Source organism: Lathamus discolor, chromosome 18 (assembly GCF_037157495.1).
Source record: "Lathamus discolor isolate bLatDis1 chromosome 18, bLatDis1.hap1, whole genome shotgun sequence".
NCBI classification, from domain to species: Eukaryota; Metazoa; Chordata; class Aves; order Psittaciformes; family Psittacidae; genus Lathamus; species Lathamus discolor.
Genome location: NC_088901.1, coordinates 1,209,116 through 1,227,051, shown reverse-complemented (window position 1 = coordinate 1,227,051; position 17,936 = coordinate 1,209,116). Strand labels below are relative to the sequence as shown.

At 41.4% G+C, this 17,936-nt stretch overlaps 1 protein-coding gene across 3 annotated transcripts; it reads left to right on the top strand.

Moving 5' to 3' along the window:
- Positions 1 to 1,251: 1,251 nt before the first annotated feature.
- CLSPN (claspin) lies at positions 1,252 to 17,225 on the top strand. 3 transcript variants are annotated; one of them, XM_065697822.1, is made up of 25 exons: positions 1,252 to 1,350; positions 2,144 to 2,273; positions 2,811 to 3,268; positions 3,954 to 4,049; positions 4,402 to 4,491; positions 4,704 to 4,776; positions 5,305 to 5,413; positions 5,809 to 6,359; positions 7,117 to 7,308; positions 8,029 to 8,210; positions 8,732 to 8,934; positions 9,231 to 9,295; positions 9,689 to 9,894; positions 10,369 to 10,529; positions 10,635 to 10,861; positions 11,070 to 11,184; positions 11,900 to 11,981; positions 12,301 to 12,395; positions 12,971 to 13,135; positions 13,231 to 13,352; positions 13,577 to 13,704; positions 14,193 to 14,295; positions 14,917 to 14,999; positions 15,558 to 15,719; positions 15,922 to 17,225. In XM_065697822.1, exons 1-25 carry the CDS (start codon positions 1,333 to 1,335, stop codon positions 16,033 to 16,035), a joined length of 3,930 nt encoding a protein of 1,309 aa, XP_065553894.1. In that variant the 5' UTR covers positions 1,252 to 1,332; the 3' UTR covers positions 16,036 to 17,225. The 3 variants fall into 3 exon arrangements, with proteins under 3 accessions (XP_065553894.1, XP_065553893.1, XP_065553895.1); XM_065697821.1 differs by having other exon boundaries at positions 3,894 to 4,049; XM_065697823.1 differs by having other exon boundaries at positions 3,894 to 4,049; positions 15,682 to 15,719; positions 15,922 to 16,009.
- The last annotated feature ends 711 nt before the right edge of the window (positions 17,226 to 17,936 follow it).

Sequence of the window (17,936 nt, the reverse complement as noted above, 5' to 3'; positions counted from 1 at the left end):
AACCGAGGGGTTTCTTTTCCTTACCTAGGTTAGAGACAATACCTTAGTTCTGTTGATTAATGGTGGGTTTGCAGAGCCCCCATTACAAAATAGTGATTATTAAATTACTGTAGCTCGTGTAGTAGCTACAGGAAACCAGAACTGTTGTGATGTTTGCAGTGGGTTTCACAGACACCGGCTTTTTTCACTTCCTCCATTCTCAGACTTGTTGGCCCTACATGAAGTATCGTAGCGGATCAGTCCATCTGCTCCTTATCCCCCACGAAGCTGTGCCTTACATATACTTTTTTCTGGGCTTTGCCTTCAGTGGCAGCAGATTGCTGCTGTGCGACTTGGAAGAGAAGCACTGCTGTAGCAGTATGTTCTACAAATGGTGAATGTAATGCTGAAAGAGCACCAAACATCCATGACTCTGGTTCAGAACAAGGTCCCAGACACTCACCCTACCTCATTATGCTTCCTCCAGTTGCCAGGGGTAGGAAATGGGTTGCAATCACCCTTTGAAGTTCCATGTCCTAGGGAAGGAAAGAGCAGGTGACACTTCAGAGCTGCTTACGCAAAACCAGTTTTGTGTCTTTCCATGACTTCTGTGGCTCTGGAGAAGCCTCTCAGGCACCAAGGTTGAGTTCTGACCTGCCAGCCTTTCCCCTTTTGGTGGCTTTTAGGCCTTACATACTGCAGGCCTGGTGGCGTTAAATGGTGGAGCTGCTTTACATGGATAAACAGGTTCAGGGGTAAGACCTCTCTGCTCAGACTCATCTGTACTCATCAGTCCCAACTGTTCAGGGAAGGCTTTTGCACTCCCACTAACACGTACCTGCAAGATGCCTGGAAGAGGCCCACGGCCTCCTGAGGTGGCACAGCACCCAACACCGCTGTTACCTCAGGCTGGTTCTACAAGCAGGGCCAAGCTGACCGCACGGGAGCTCTAGAACACATCCTAAGCTCTGAGGGGGCTCGCAGACCGCCAGGGCGCCCACACAGCCCGGAGCCACATCGGGAGGGCCGCTACCACCCGCACGGCCCAGGGCCCACAGCCACGGGCGGACAGCGCCGAGCGCGGCCACGGCAGCACGGAACCCGCTCCCCTCTGACAGCGAGGCAGGCCGGCCCGCAGGATGCTCTTATATGGAGCACGGGCCTGGACCTCGAGCAGTGATTGGGCCAGGCGGAGGGGGCGGGGCTACGCGGCGAAACCTCCCAATAAAAAGGCGATGGGTGGGGCTTGCGGGGCAGCCATTGGCTGTCTTTGGGGATGGGCGGGGTTGTTTCAGGGCGCCAAGACTTGAAGCGGGGTCGGACGCGGTTGTGTGGCGGGAGCGGGTCGTAGTGATGGCGGCTCCCGCTGAGGTGAGTTCTGTCCCTCGGCACTGCCCAGCGGGCGGCGGCCGCTGGCGGCGGCGGTAGCGGTTGTAGCAGCAGCAGCAGTTGTAGCAGCAGCAGCAGCTTATAGCCTGCCTGCGGCCTTGGGGCTCTGCTGAGGGTGGTGCCACGGAGGGCTCGGTGGGGCAGCGGGTGAGGCAGCAGCGGCAGCGGAGCCTCCCTTCTCCGGGCGGCACCGCACCCTCGCCGGGCCCACCGCTCTCCTCGCAGCCTGCGCTTCCCCGCACCCCCGGCCGTTCCGCCTCGCCGCCCGCGGTGCGTGCTGGGAGGGCCGTGCTCGGCCTGTCCCCGCGGGCGCGGTGCATGCTGGGCGCCGCGGGGCGGTGCGGGTGTTGGGGCCCGTTCTCCCTGGGTGGGGGTCTCTCCATGGTCCCCCCCCGCCCGGCCGTTCCTCCGCAGAAGGAGCCGGCGCCTTGCGGAGGAGCCTTTCTAAAGAGCCCCTCTGCAGGTGTCTTCTGGTCCCGTTTTAATTGGTTCAGGTGAAATGCAGGAGTGAGAGAATGGAGTTTGCGTTGTAATGGCTTTAGATAATCAGTGCAGGTCAGTTGGTTTGGGGGTTCCCCTTTTCCTGTGTGCAAGCTGGCCTGAAGTATTAATAAGTTGACATTTCCTGTAAATGCCAAGTAATTCATACAATGTGATGGTAATATGTCTATATAACTGTGTGTAAGGGGTTAGCCAAGGTTTTGGGATGCAGTTCAGCACCAAGGGTCATTGCTGTATAACATGAAGTAAGGGAAACGTGATTTTTGCTTTGTAGTCTCCATTAGAAGACTCGAGTTCAGACTTGCAGAAACCCCTGGACAGTGACTCTGACAGCGGACAGGGCAGCTGTGAAACAACCTCTCTGGGTCACCTCAGCAAGGGGACAGCATCTCCTGATGATAGAGGTCTGTAGTACTTCAGTGAACTGTGGCTGGTAGTTGTTACCTTCAATGATGTGTTTTCCAGTTTACGAACACCTCTTTAGGCTGTTATCATGGCTTAGCCTCTAGGAGCCCAAAATGCCTCTTATTGCTCAGAATGTGTGCAGAAGTCTGTAAATCTGTGAAAAACCTTTCTGAGGTGCAGAAAGGGAAATAGCAAATTGGTTGTGAGTCTTCTAATTGCTTATTTCCCTTTATTATTTGCTTAACTTGTGTAGTGACTGCTGGTTTTAATAGTATTTGCAAGCATTTGCTAGCATTTCAAGACAAGTCACTATAAGTAAAGGGTTTTCAGCTTTGCCCTTTTTTTTTAAAGGTTAAAAACCTATCAACAATTTGGATCAATCATATCCTGCCCTACAGGGAGAAGGGGATGGTGAAAACTTGAGTTCAAGTTGATTTGCTCACTGATGCATAACTTTATGTTGGACTGGTTGTTAATTAACATGGGGCAGTTTTTTCCCTGTAGCATGCGTCATTTCTTTTAATATGTTTTATCAGATTCAGAGGAAGAGATTTTTGTGCGTAAAAAGGCAAAAAGCAAGAAGGTGCTTCAGGACAGTGAGAGTGAAGACGGAGAGGATGGTGGCTCTTTTGTGCAGAATGGAACTCCAGGCAAAGACAGGGAAAATGAGGAGGAAAAAGAAAACATTACAGCCCTGAGGAACAAGAAACCCCATCAGATTTACCAAGGCCTGTTAGATAGTGATGACAGTGACACTGGTGACCGACTGCAGGCTGAAGGCCTTGAATCAAGCAGGAGGTCTGGCTTGTCCGAGAATGAATTGGAAGATGAGAGACCCCTAAAATCTGGGAAAAAGTACAGAAAACATAAATCATATAAAGGGGATTTTGAAGAAGAGACAGCAAAAAATGCTGTAGGAAAATCGAGACGAAAAAAGGAGAAAAGAGCTGACTCCATTAGAAAGCTGAAAAAAGAGAAGCAGCCTAGCACAGAGGTGTGTATTTTGGCAGAAAATCTGAGAGATTTTGTCAGCTAAGTTAAGTTTATTACTGCATTTGGTATGTTTCAGTGTTCCAGTATTGCTGGTGTCCACATTGCTACAGCAGGTGTGGTATCCACCACGGGGAGCATACCAGTTTCATCCACAAAGAAAGTGCAAACCCCAGCCCTTGATAATTTAGTGTCAGGCAGAAATTGTTGGAGTTCTTTGGGGGTTTGTGCTGTGCATAAACTGCTTTGATTGGTATTTCAGCTTTCTCTGTGTTTCTGGACGAAGCTTTGGACTACTTTTGAACTGGAATTCTGCTCTGAATAGACATCTGGTTGGGAGGTTGCATATTGTTGCTATTTATAAAATGCATATTTCATGTGTTAATTTATTCTCTGAGCCATTTTGGTTTTCAGTCATTACTGAAGTTCCCTACTTACCATACGCATAGGGAATACTGCTCCAGTAGTGAGTAGGACTGGCTTGCATGGCACATGAGATACTAGATTAAATATGACATGTACTTTTTCTAATCTTTTTCATCAAGACCTTTTGAGAGTCAAATTAACGTTAAAGAACTGAAAGGGATCTTCTGAAATTAATTATGTAAATATTTTATTCTTACGACAAGCATGTAGATGGTGGTGAGAGGTATCCTTTAAATGACAGTGGATGTCTTCTTGATGACAAGGAGCTCTTTGATAATGGCTTAGAAGAGGAGAACGAGGATGAAGAGTCAATAGAATCAATACGGGCAGCAGTGAAAAACAAAGTGAAAAAATACAAGGTAACATTTGCTAGTGGTACAAGATTACTGGTTATTAGTCTTGTACCTGAGCATGTGCTAAAGCTTTTTGACAATGGTGGGCTTCTACTGGTGTGACAGAGAAGAGAACGGTCCTTTGTTTTTTGCCCTTTGGGACATGTTGTCTTGGAAAGTTATAAAGATAATGCTATAGCAGGAGCTTTGGAAATCTGCCATAAGTGTTATGTGGGATTTGGTTTGGTTTATGAGAATACTTGCTGGGTTTGCTGACTGGTGATGATTCAGTACAATTATTTCTTGCTTCTGACTTGTTTGCCTTTGGTAGTGCCTGTGTATCTAGACAACTGAATCAGTCTCCTTTTATGCACTGTAGAACAAAGAACGGTTTCCTGAGGATGAAGGCTACAAACATGTATTTGATGATGAAGATGAGGAACCTGTAGAAAAAGAACCAAAAAGGAAGGTGAAGTATTCTTTTTAAAGCTGTCCATTGTTGTAGCGACTCAAATGTGTTTTGTATGCACACTGCCCCATAGTTTTGTTGGTTGGATGGTTTTAATCTTCCTTTTTTTTTTTAATTGGATGCTTTATTCTGACCCATTTCTCTTTGAAAGGGAAAAATAAACTTAGTCACATATTTTCTTTTCTGACTTCAGAAGCTTTTCTTTCTTTAAGGAACGGAAAGCAGCAAGGTTGAGTAAAGAAGCCATTAAACAACTGCATAGTGAGACCCAACGACTTATTAGAGGTAAAACTTTGTATGGAGAGGGGTATAAACTATTACAAATGGGAGAAACTGAAAGAATTTACTTGAAAGATCAGCAACTTCTTTCACTTAGCATGAGTTATTTAGGGTTGAAGGGGGCAAGGACCCTATTTTTATTCAAGGGTCTGTTAAAAGGTGTCTTTGTAACTAATGAAAAAATATAATTGTGCAGACACTTGAACCTGTCAATTTGTGTAAAGGTAGTGCAATATTTAGAGCTTGAAAGGCATGCAGTAAAATTAAAATTGGTCTTGGCATCCTGATACCAACATCACAGTTAATTTGCTAATGAATCCATGGACATGTTGCATATTTGGTTTTCAAGGCTGTTGCTATTGGCACCCCTTCCCAAATAGCAGTGTTTGCTGGATTCAAGTTTAAACTGTGCTGTTTGTGCCTAGTAGATATCTCTACTGCGAAATACTTGTAAAGCTTCTTTGAATTTCAGAGATAGCAAATAAATGCATTGCATGATGTTTTAAATGTTCTTTTGCCTCCTCTCTCTGGTAGAATCATCAGTGTCTCTCCCTTATCATGTGCCTGAGGCCAAAAGTGTTCATGACTTCTTCAAGCGTAGACCTCGACCAGTATGTCAAGGAAATGCCATGGCATTACTGAAGTAAGGACTTAAACCTTTCTCATATCTTTTCATAAATTTTGAGGCTAACCAGACTTCTGCATGCCAAAGGTATTGTACAGACTTACGCACCTGGAAATTAGGAGTATGTCACTGTTAACGTAAGACAATGCTCCTCTCTTGATACAGTTGTACTGCTAAAGTAATCAGGGTATAGTAGTAATTCCAGATGAAGTAACATGCTCATGCAAAATTAGTTTAATGTGGTTCAGACTGAGCCACAACATTTTACTTGGACTATTTCTTCTTTTGAGTAATGCGTAGTAAAATACTTAAGCTACTATAGTCACTAAATCTCTTGGGGAATTTTGTACTGTGATAGTGTAACTAACCAATACAACCCATGGGTGATACGGTTTTGGTTTTTTTTTTGTTAGGTCTGCTAAATACCAGCTATCCCTAAATGAAGAGCCTGCAGACAGTAAGAACTTCAGCACAGGTTGCAAAAATGGGCAGATAGAAAGTGATCAATCAGCAGCTAATGAACCAGAAACAAATCTTGGCAAAGATGTTGGTGCTACTGTGAACAAGCCTCTTGTTGATGTAGGGAAGAACTTGACAGAAGATGGTGCAGAAAAACCCCAGCAGGACAGTGACGATTGTCAGGCAGTTGGGGCTGCGACAACTGATAATAAAGAAGAACAGCACTCTGACTTTGTAAGCACTGATTGTCATGAACAAAAAGAGAATGAAATACCTTTAGCAGTTGATGGAGCTGCCCTTGAGCAAAGAGGTGAAACAGCACCAGATGTACAATGTGAAAAAAGCAGTCAACAAGAGGAGCCTGGAGTGGTGGCACAGCCTGAAAAAGTGAGGAAGTCCAAGTTGGATAAACTTCGAGAACTGGGAATAGACCTGTCCATCAAGCCAAGAATCAACTCTGGCAATGAATCCTTCATAAACCTGGATGAATCTGATTCAAGTAAAGGTATTGCTTTTATTGTTGCTATTTTATCTCATCTGTCCAATTAAGCAGGCTTAATCTGACTTTAATTAGGAAATCTGATTATTCTTTTTTTTCAGGCCTGATCTCTGTCCTGTTTAGGTGATAAGACAGTCAGGCACATCCACTTATTACTGTGGATTCTTTGCTTAATGTTGGTATCCCTTTTCTTTCAGCTGGTGCTTAAAAGGGAAGTTGTGAGTCTTTAATACTTGAAAGCTTGAAGGACTGCTCAGTGATAACTATTTAATGAATGGTTTATTTCCATATCTCCATCATGAATTATGTTGGCATTTACAGCATGTGAGAGCATATTTTCAAATGGATTCAAAATGCATCATGCAGTAATTATTTGGAAAGAAAAACTGGCCTGTGTTCCAGAGTGTTTACCACTGACTTTTTCAGCCATCAGTCTGGTTTTACATACTTGTGTTAGCAGAAATTTAGAACTGGAAGTGAATCGGTCTTGTGAATAAACCATGGTTAATGGTAAGGTAACTTAATATTAGCCAATAGCAATTAAGTACAAGTTACAGCAGAAATATTCTGTAATGGTTTATTGGTTTAGTAGCCAAATAGAATGGGTTTGCAAATATTAATAAAGAATTGAAGTTTTTAACCAACTTCCTTTGGCGGGGGGGAATCTCGAGGCATACTCTTGACACATTAATACTCAGTGCTTTTAAATGCTATAAAATGAGCTAAATTTGCATTTTAAAGTTTAATTACTATGTATTTAAAGAATTGGAAGCCTTGAAAGCACGTTTCTTGAAGCACACTCTTCAGACATCAAAATCCAAAGTTGAACGGACCATAAACATGAACATTATCCGTAAGGAGACTACATCTGAAGGAAAGGAGGAACTAAAGGCAGATGTGGTCCCAGCAGTGTTAGCAGCAGAGAGCCTGGATGAAATGGTCCACACCAAGCCAGGTTGGTGAGGGGAGAAGTGATGATGATTGAATTGGCAAACTGTCTTCCCACACACAAACTTATTTCTCCCTTTTCCAGTGCTGCCCTATGAAATACAAGTGAAGGGATCTTCATCTGTGAAATTAGGGTGTTCCCTCTAATGGATAGCCCCATTTTAAAAATGAATGTTGAATAGACCTCTTAATTAACTGATCGAATCAGTGCTCAGACTTCTGAACTATTACCATTTATTAGATCTCATACTTATTTCTATAGTGCAGTTTCTAATAGAATTGTGTGTGTTTGCAAACAGAATTTGCATGTGACTCTTGCATAGTATCAATTGAAATAAATACATTCTTTGGCTGCGTTTATGAGTACATGCTATTTTTAGCTGCTCTTATTTCCTGTGCTGTAACATATCTGCCCATGGCAGCTGGATGCTCTTGTTCCCAAAAGAGACAATGGAGAGTAGGATTCTATTCTCAGTGTGCTGCACTAATGGAATTTAGGGATAATGGGGAATCTTGATAATTCATGAGGTTGTGTTGTCTTTAAATTGAGCTCATTGAAGCTGCTCCAGCTCTTACAGCTGCCAGATCAATTCATAAAAACACTAAAACCCAAGTAACTTTTCCTTTTTTATGCACGTAGTTACACTTGATTTGGATGCCGGAAGGCAGTGAGGTTAAGGCTATACTGTTGTTCATCTAATGGGCTCATTTATGCGCTTCTGTCCAGGTGAAAAGCTCCAAGCACTGAAGGCTAAACTCCAGGAGGCCATGAAACTCCGCAGGACTGAGGAACGCCAGAAGCGGCAGGCATTGTTTAAGCTGGATAATGAGGAGATGCTGGAGGAAGAAGAGGAGGAAGAGGAGGAAGAGATGACAGATGAGTCTGAAGAGGAAGAAGGCGATCATGAGGTCTGTAGGCAACATTTTTACAGAATGTACAGCTGCTTGATTCTGCTGCCTCCCTCCAGTGAAGTGAGACTTTAAGTTACTAACGGGAAATAGCCATGAGTGTGTCCTAGAAGGTGAAAAATTGCTGTCGTTGGCATGTTCAGGGTTTGGATTGCCTAAAACTGAATTTATTCATATTTTCTTTTCATATTTATTTGCTTAAACAGTACCAAAACCAAATGTAAGTGCATAAAAGATTCTTTCTCTTCTTATATGTCCTTGGCTCATTGCTAGCAGGGGATAATCTGAGGTCAGCTGCCCAATCTGGTGTAGCATTTACCTTGGCCTTTCCTTCTGAAAAAGCATCAGAACAGCTTGGCTGTTTCAAGTACCTCTGTGTCTGTTGTCTGAGTGGAATGGGTCCATGTAGGAATTGTGAATGTTCCTCAGCTTCCTTCTCTGTGTTAAAATGCTTTCTTAAAAAGAATGCAAGGAAACTGACAGAAGAAAAAACCTCTGCTCTGTTTGGGGTTGTTTTTTAGAATGAGGAATTTCTGCTTGGTGAAGCAGAGGAGGATAATGAAGATACAGAAGAGAAACATGTTGAAGAGTGTGATAAAGAAACTGACAAAGAATCAATTGATGGTGAAAAGCTGGAGAAATCTGTGCACTGTGATTCTGTTTTCAAACCACCTTCAACAGAGTCTACATTAATGCTTTTTAAGGACAGCTCCTCAAAACTGGGGTAAATAAACCAGGCTTTAAAAAAGGTGCCTGAGCAATTTAGAATCTACAGTGAAAATACACAGATATTCTTAAAGTACTTTCTATAGGTATTTGCTGGTTTGTTCCAGTAGTTATATGTGCATTCATATATATTTGCTTTAAACTTAATGGCTGCAACTTGTTCAGTGGAATAATTGAACCATACTAGATGCTAGATGTATTTGTGTGTTACCTTGTTTTTTGCAATTAGGTTTGACAGACAATCATGTTCATCTTGTATATACTGACAAATTCATTTTATTTAATGAATTGAAGGTATTCTCTTCCTGATGAGAAACTTGAAATGGAAGAAGCTGCAGACAAAGGACCTACCAAGTTAGGTAAAGTAGAACTGTTTTGGTAACTAGCCTTTTTTTTCCCTTTCACATGGCACACATAGAAGCTTCTCTTTGAGATGGTATTTGATGTCTTTATTTCATCACCTGTATAGTTATACAGGATGATTATAAAAGTTTAGACTGCCAAAAAAATGGGAAGGTTTGAAAAAACTAGAGGAGAATGAAGTTCAGAATAATACTGGAAAACATAGAAATAGTCAGGAATGAATAGGATGAAATTCAGTAAAAAGTGTAATATGCATCCTTTGAAGGAAAAATCCAACATAAGCACGAAAGTGAACTTTTAGCGAGGTGTCAAATGTGGCACCTGTGTCAGTATCTTGAGGTTTTACTGGATCTCGAAAGTTAAGCAGTGTATTAATACTTCTTTTCCAGAGGATGATGATTCCTTTTCCCTACCAACACTAGCAAAAGAGAATAGCCATAACAGCAGCTTTGAGTTGATTGGCTCCATGATTCCATCGTATCAGCCCTGTAACAAACAGGCATCACGTGGAGGGAACTTCTTATCTGCAGCAGGAGGTTTCAGGTCGCCTTCCCCAGGTTTTTTCAAAACAAGCTTTATCAGCTCTGCTTCCAAGGTAAGCTTCTGAGGCCTATTCCTGTCATATATTTACTCAGTGGGTAGTGAATAAATGTATTTTATTGTGCCTGTTGGATCTATCAAAGAAAATAATACCAGAAGGCACTATCTAGCCAAATACTCTTGTGAGTAAGGTTTCAGAAAAGCAGACTTTCCCTGGACTTTAAAGTATCTCTGCACTGGAAAGGATAAAAATGACATTATAGAAACTTGTGTTCTAAAACATCAAAGGAAAGATGCTGTAATCTGGTTTTTATATCTAAAATATGTACATTGTAAATAGTTTCTTAAGCACATTTACATGGACTACACAACAGTGAACTCCTATGATTTATCAGAGCAGTCTGGACATACCTGATTCCTGCCTGGTGTTAATCCTTTAAAATAGTTTAAATGTTTTATCCCATTTTTGCTTTTGAATTCTAGGCTTGCAAGACAAATGACTTGTATATTTGTGTATTCCTTTGACTAGAGCTCAGGAAAGACATCTGAGCCTTCTCTTCCCATAGAAGATTCCCAGGATCTGTATAATGCCTCTCCTGAGCCAAAGAGTTTATTTCCAGGGGCTGGGGAGTCACAGTTCCAGTTTTCTTTGGAAGATGACACTCAGAGCCAGCTGCTTGATGCAGATGGGTAAGTAATAGGCGTAAAGCATAGTGTTTTGTGCCTTTTAATGTATAACATAGAAACATGACATACAGACCAGCAGCATCTTTCTAACTACAGCCTTTCTTTCAGGTTTTTGAATGTTGGGCAACATAGGAATAAATACCAGTCTTCCAAGCATCAGCTGCCCCTGGCTAGTATGGATGAGAATGCAATGGATGCCAATATGGATGAATTACTGGATTTGTGTTCTGGAAAGTTTAGCAGTCAAGCTGAACACGTGCCAAATACCAGTAGCAACAAAAAGCAGAACATGGAAGAATTGCTCAATCTTTGTTCAGGAAAATTTGTGTCTCAGAGTAAGTCTTGAATTCTGTTTTCAGCTTTGCTGTTTACTTGATTTATAAGCTTTATGATAAGGGACTAAGGCCAAATGTGGAACTTCTGAGAGCATTAACAATTACTCGCCTTTGTGGGACCATGCTGTTATTTTTTGGATGCTCTCTGACATTGGAAGAGTTAGAAGTATATCTGTCTGATAAGTTGCTATCTTACTACTTTCTGTAGCAGGTTCCCCAACATGGGCATCATCAGTATCTTCCAAGGCAGAAAAAGACAGTGACATAGAAGATCCAATGGCAGAAGCTCTAGCACTTTGTTCAGGCTCCTTTCCCACAGACAGGTTAGCATTGTTCTTCCTAAAATCTACAGAAGCTTGTAGGGATACTTGTCTGATTTCACTTTTAATGTGTTTTCATGTTCAACTTCAAAGTGCTGTGAGCAGAAGTGTGGTCTGTTTTGGAGGTGAAGGGGAGGAATAGTGCAAATTGCTCGACAATCACTCTCTAAATTGGCAGCATGTACCATTTCCCACAGCTACTGTGAAGGGAAGTTCTGCTTTGTCTTTCACTGATAGTAAAAAGTGTTGAATAACTTTCCTCAAACTGAGAAAACGTTAGAAAGTAGGACTTTTGGATTCTGTTCTGGTCTTTTGCCAAGCTGCTGGAACCGTAACCAAATCTAAGTTGGATGCTTGCATTTTTTTTCCACTGATAAACTAGAAAGGTGTATGGCTGCCTAACAAAAGAATAATGAGGCTTAACAAATGGGAATTCTAGAGGGATGGAAGAGGAATTTTAGAAGGAGACAAACTCAGAAATTAGTACCTGTCCCATGGTTTCTGCAAGTGAAGACCTGAACTCTTAAACATCAGTTCCAGTGGGGGTTTGGGGCACTTAAAGCTAAATGCTGTTGAGAGACTGTAGCTCTTTGAGCACTCACAGGTAATTGCCTGATAGCAGCTGTTGTAGTGGTTGAAACTTTGCCTTGAATGATTGCAAAGCCATCATTGGAGGTGAAATGAAAAAGTGTATTTCTTTCATTTACTTTTCCCTTAGGGAAGAGGAAGATGAAGAAGAACAAGAAGAAATCAGTGACTTTCAGCTTTTAACAGATGACGATGCATTTGAAAGTGAAGAGGTATGAACTGATGGAGCAAGGCAAGCTGCTTGCAGCATTCTGCCTAAAAGAATTTCATTTATCTCCTTAGTTTTTTAATTATAACCTTCAATACAAAGTATTGATACTTCCATATCAAGCAACTGCGGGCAATGTTTGGATCATTTTAAAAGTCTTCTTAATATTATGGTATACTGGATAAAGCATTGTAGTGTAGCAAGTCCTCCCAAAACTCTCTGCCGGTTTAGTCTGTGTTATTGATTGAAGAGCAAAAGAAGCTGGTGTTACAAAGCCGTCCACTTTCAGATGTCTGTTAATTCCTGAAAACTCTCTTTGGCAGGATGAAAAAAGTGGAGACAGTGATGGTGAAGCAGCAGAAATGAGTGATGACGAAGAGCAATTGCTGAGACATAGAAACAGCTTGAAGAAAAAACTGTAAATAAATCTTTTGGTAGCTTAATGCCAGACAGAACAGAATATTAATAGAACTAGGAATTTAGTCTGTAATTACTCCATCCTCAGCATTAGTAGCTAATGATTGTGTTGTCTGTGGCTGCTTTTTTTGCTTTGGTGCTGTTGCATTAAATGAGTTTAACTCTGTTGCAGGTGGGTTATAGAGGATTTCCATTTGAATTTTCATTATAGATGGAAATCAAAAGACAACAGTGAAAGCAGTGCATCATTTATTTTTTTTTTTTTTTTTGACCAGAAAAAGGGATGCAAGAGTATTGCTGTCATTCCTCATAACTTAAGATAGTTATTTGTTCTAGTAAGTAAAACATCTAGTTGGCAGTTACTGCCATCCCATTTGGTAGGCAACTGGCAAGGAATGTGGTGATGATAACTTGGAGTGCTGCATGTTGGCAGGCTGTGCATGTTAGACGTTCAAGAGCTGAAGTAATTTCTCATTTAGGATACGTTTGGTTTATGTCAGAAGATAAATCTTGCTTTCAGGTTTGTGTGATGACTATTGGTCTTCTGAACTGAACTCTCTTAATGTTCTTTTATAGAAGACTGCAGGAATTCATGGAAGATGAGGCAGAGCTGTCGGGGAGTGATGTAGGAAGTGAGGATGAATATGATGGTGAAGACCTCAATGAATATGAAGAAGAGGTTATTGATGAGGAACTCCCTAACGAAGAGGAATTAGAGAACCAAGTACAGAAATTACACATGTCAGTGACAGTATTAGCATATATTTTTGTGTGGAGTCATGGATGGCTCTTGGATTATCATCTGGATTAACCTCCTCTTTCTCTGGTGTTGACAGGAAAGCAGTGCTAGATGAAGACAAGCGCCAGTTACGCCTGTACCAGGAGAGATACCTCATTGATGGTGACCTGCATAGTGATGGTCCTGGCAGGATGAGGAGATTCAGATGGAAAAACATAGGTGCCTTTCTAATCCATAGTTAATAGATGGGGGTGAAAGACTGGGAAGAGTGTGTGTGTGTGTAGATGAAATAGCTCTCTGTATTCCTCCAGAAGTAAATAAGGTCTTTCAGAAATGAACTGAGGGGAGGATGTCTGGTGTTGGGTTTTCCTTTTTTTTTGGTGTTTTTACGTATTTTATGCCTTTTTTTAAATTAATGGGTTTGGGTTCTTTTCTTTGTCCAGATTATGCTTCACAGATTGACTTGTTCCAGAGAGACTCAGATAATGATGATGAAAATGAACAATTTGATGACACAGAAATGAAATGGAGGAAAGAGCGATTTGAACGAGAGCAGTGGCTTCGTGAACAGGTATTACTTACTTTCAAGAAAGGCATCTTGCTTAGTGTTTATGCCATAGCTAGATGTGAAATTGCTAGCTCCTCAAGTTTAAACTAGAAACAATACTGTTCCTAAACGTACCTTTGAATTCATCATGAATTCTACTTTACTACAAGTATTGTACAAAGAGAAACTAATTCAGAAGGGAGAGGCTAAACAAATATGCTCCGAAACAAGTCGGCTTCAAAGCTGGACTAAATCTGCTTTCTGCTGCTTCAAGTTTTGGAAGTTTCAGTATTAGGTCAGATGCATCAGCTGAATGTGATGCTACAGGTTTACTGTTCATGAATAGATGGAGATGATAAAGTATCTAAGAAACTGCAATACATTTTTACAGTACAAAGTAAATAAAAATGAGTATATAATGAGAATATTTGGTCTACTTAAAATATCAAATGAAATGTTTGTTCTGAAGATGAACTTTTACAACTTTACGAAGTGTTTTCTCTTTGCTGCAGAAGGAAAAAAATAAAGAGCAGGAGGAAGAGGAAGAAATAGGTGAAGACAGCCAATTCATGAAGCTAGCAAAAAAAGTAACTGCTAAGTCCCTACAGAAGAAAGGTAAGCTTACTTTTTATTGAAGTGACAATCAAACAAGAGAAAAAGTTCAACTTTCAGTCAGCACTTGTGGTCTCCAGGGATCAGGAAACTCGTGTCTGGTTTTCTTATACCAGTCTAAGCTCAAATCTTCCAGAACTAGAAAAGCTGAAGGTATAAAAGTATTGAAAATATGCAGCTGCAAGGTGGGTGATAATTGTATGTATTTACATAATTAAATATATTTCTTCTTGAAACAAATGTTGTAGAATGGAAGTACATCTGTTTAGTCTTTTAGTCTTCCCTTGTTTGCCTTTAAGTTGCAGGGAAGTGGACTGTTAGTGACGTACAGCCTAGCAGTTTCACCAAATACCTGTGACTTGAGGAAACACTACGTAATGTAGTGAAAGCAAGTTTAAGTTTGCCTTGGTTGTGGCAAAAACATGACTCGAGAAAGGCTGTTTCCTGACCAAATTTTCACTTGTGACTGATGGAACTAATTGCCAGTCATCTGTTGCGTGGCTCATAGTATAATTTGGTGTAAATTCCCACACACATTGTCTGTTGTTAATTGTTCAGTTGAATATAAAACTACAGCCTTTCAAATGAAGTTCAGAGTGTAACATTTTCCTCTGTCTCTCTTAGCAAGCCCAGCAGTAGTGGCACAAGACACAACACTGTTAGCCAGGAACCCCTTTGAAGCATTCAGACCAGCCAGTGATATCCAGGTTGGTGATGGTTCTGCAAAATGGTATTTCCAAACCACATCTGTAGAACACAGCAGTCAGCTGCCCCTAGGTTCTGGTCATTTCTGGTTTGCATAGTAGGGAGTAGTTTATCTGGGGCTGTTCAGCCTGGAGAAGAGAAAGCTGTGTGGAGACCTCATAGCAGCCTTCCAGTACCTGAAGGGGGCCTATAGGGATGCTGGGGGGAGGGACTCTTCATCAGGGACTGTAGTGACAGGACAAGGGGTAACGGGTTAAAACTGAAACAGGGGAAGTTTAGATTGGATATAAGGAGGAAATTCTTTCCTGTTAGGGTGCTGAGGCACTGGAATGGGTTGCCCAGGGAGGTTGTGAGTGCTCCATCCCTGGCGGTGTTCAAGGCCAGGTTGGATGAAGCCTTGGATGGGATGGTTTAGTGGGAGGTGTCCCTGCCCATGGCAGGGGGGTTGGAACTGGATGATCTTGAGGTCCTTTCCAACCCTAACTATTCTATGATTCTATTCTATGATTCTAACTTTTGCTCATGTGAGTGGTTTAACACAGCATTTCTTTGTTCTTCAGGTAAAAAGTGGGTCTCTCTTGAACAGACCTAAAGCTGTCCTTCAGAAACTAGCAGCAATGTCAGATCTTAATCCAAATGCACCTCGAAATTCAAGGAATTTTGTCTTTCATACGCTTTCCCCAGACAAGAGTGAAGAGGCAAAGGAGAAATCCAGACTTCAGGTAAAGATCAGTGCGGAATGTGCTGCCAGTTGTGTAGATCACCTGAATGTACAGGCACAAAGCACTGCCAAGCAGTTGAGCCCATTGCTGTTTTAAGTATTCTGTCTGATTTCCTAGTGTGTGCTTTCACACCAAATGATTCTCTCCTAATTCAGAATTAAAACTTTGAGGATTTTATATATTCCAACCTATCTTATTGCAGGTGAAGAAAAGAGGTCCTTCTGCAGTAATAACACCTCTGACCAAACGGTCTAGGGTGGACAGCACAGAGGAAACAAGTCAAAGCCGAAGCATATTCCAGTACTTGGAGAGCTGAGTATTTCTGCTTAGGGCCAGAGGTTGCACCTGGTCTCTTAGCCAGCTGTGGTTTCTTTTGCAGATCTGCCAGCAGCCATCAGGAAGGTAAACAAGTTGCTGTATGCTCTTGAGCTGTCGCTTAGCTCGCAAGTTCCAGTTATTTCCAGGGAATGGTCTTGTTTATTCCCTTTTTAATCCGTTCTCTGTGGCAAATGAGAGCACAAAATCCGTGCTTGGCTTGGAGTGAAATGCTAACTTGGTCTTTCCCAAGCATTAAGGAAACTTTTACACTACTTTATACTGTCCTCACAGTCTCACACGTGTCAGTGGTATCAGTTCCATCTGAAAATACCAAATGACAGGTACGATGCAGAAATGCTGCTGTTTGCTTAAAGCACAGATGAAGGAAGTATTTCTGCAATTTGGGGTAAGAAAAAGCAGTGTTAACTGTGGCAGGACATATGTTGTTTATACTCCCAGTATGAAGCTGCCTATGGCTTCCTCCAGTGTCTTATTTTCGCTAATGCTAAGCATTTATTAGCTTGATGTTTTAAAAAGCACTAATTTATATTTGAAATGTATACTTTTAAAAAAGGTCACACTCTTTAATGAGGCAGCTTAATAACTGAATTCTTTCCAAGTCTTTATTCCTGTTTATATTCATACACGTGTGTGTATGTGGGGAGAGGGAAGAATGTGAATAATGTGGGAGAGGGAAAGGAGGTATGTTGGCGGGGGGGGTATTGGGGGGAGGGAGCTGTTTGGTTTGTTTTGCCCAACTGAAGGCTCTTAAATCATCCATTCCTGCTGCACTCATCCAAGAGAAATCATCAGTTTCTGAACAGCTAGTAGTGAATGGCCCTCTCTTGAATGAGGAAATTAGATAAGGACCCATCCACAGCTATTCTAAAGAAGAAAGAAACTGAGACAGAATAGAAAGCATTTCTGACCTTTGTGATTACATGTTGAATGTGTTAAAGTAGGGACCAGATTAATAGTAAGAGTCCTCTCTGTAAGAATAAGCATCTTTAGGACTTGCTGTCACAAACTGAGGTTGGTGACTCTTGGATAAGTATCTTGAACTGTAAATTTTGTACCATCATACACCTGGTGTGCTACATGTAAAATATCTTCCTGTATATTATGTTTATAAAGAATTATGGTACAAATTGGAGTGCAACTTTACAATAAAACCTGGTTTTAATTTTGGTTGAGGCAGTTGGAATTAATTTGCAGGATTTCACTTGGTTGTATGTATGAGGTTTTCTTCCCCCAGATTATTTATCTCTTGTTTCTTCTAGGCTTTTGGGGGCTTTTTTTCTTCATTGCTGCTTTTCTTTTGTAGCCACAACTAAGCCCTTCTCTAGGAACAGCTGCACTAATATTGGAATACAACAAAAACACATCCCTGCCGTGTTTATTGGAGGGTAAATTCTCAAGTCCTTCCTATTATGTAAGCTGCTTAAGTTTACATAAAATTCTTGGCCTTAAGAATGTTTCTTTTAACTGCTTCAGTAGTTTTGGTTTTGTTAATTCCTAGACAGAACTTCCTTTATCATTGACTTGCGCTGTGCTTCTTTCAGTTCCTTCTAGCAGTTCTAATAATTAGTGTAACCTGGATTTGGCGGGGGGAAGTTTAGGGAAGAGAATGAAAGAGGAAAGGTCATTTATCAGATGTTTCTTGAAGAACACCGTAACTGGTAGAAGGTTTCTGAATATCCAGTTGTTTCTCTATCGTGGTGTTTGCACTGATTTGTGAGTTGTACTAATTTAGGACAGATTTATTGGCCAGTAACATTCGAAGCTGCAATTCAGCATCTCTTAATTTGTTAGTAATACCTGCCACTAGAGAGCAGCAAGAGAATGTTCTTCCCCTAGCAAAAGGTGAAGTAAAAGAGTGAGTAAAGCTTAAGCTATACT

What these genes read in the sequence shown, in the direction of transcription:
- CLSPN (XM_065697821.1), top strand. An exon ending in AGAAGCAGCCTAGCACAGAG is followed by an intron (nt 3,269 to 3,893) that starts GTGTGTATTTTG and finishes TCTTACGACAAG; the next exon opens with CATGTAGATGGTGGTGAGAG. An exon ending in CAAGTACAGAAATTACACAT is followed by an intron (nt 13,136 to 13,230) that starts GTCAGTGACAGT and finishes TGGTGTTGACAG; the next exon opens with GAAAGCAGTGCTAGATGAAG.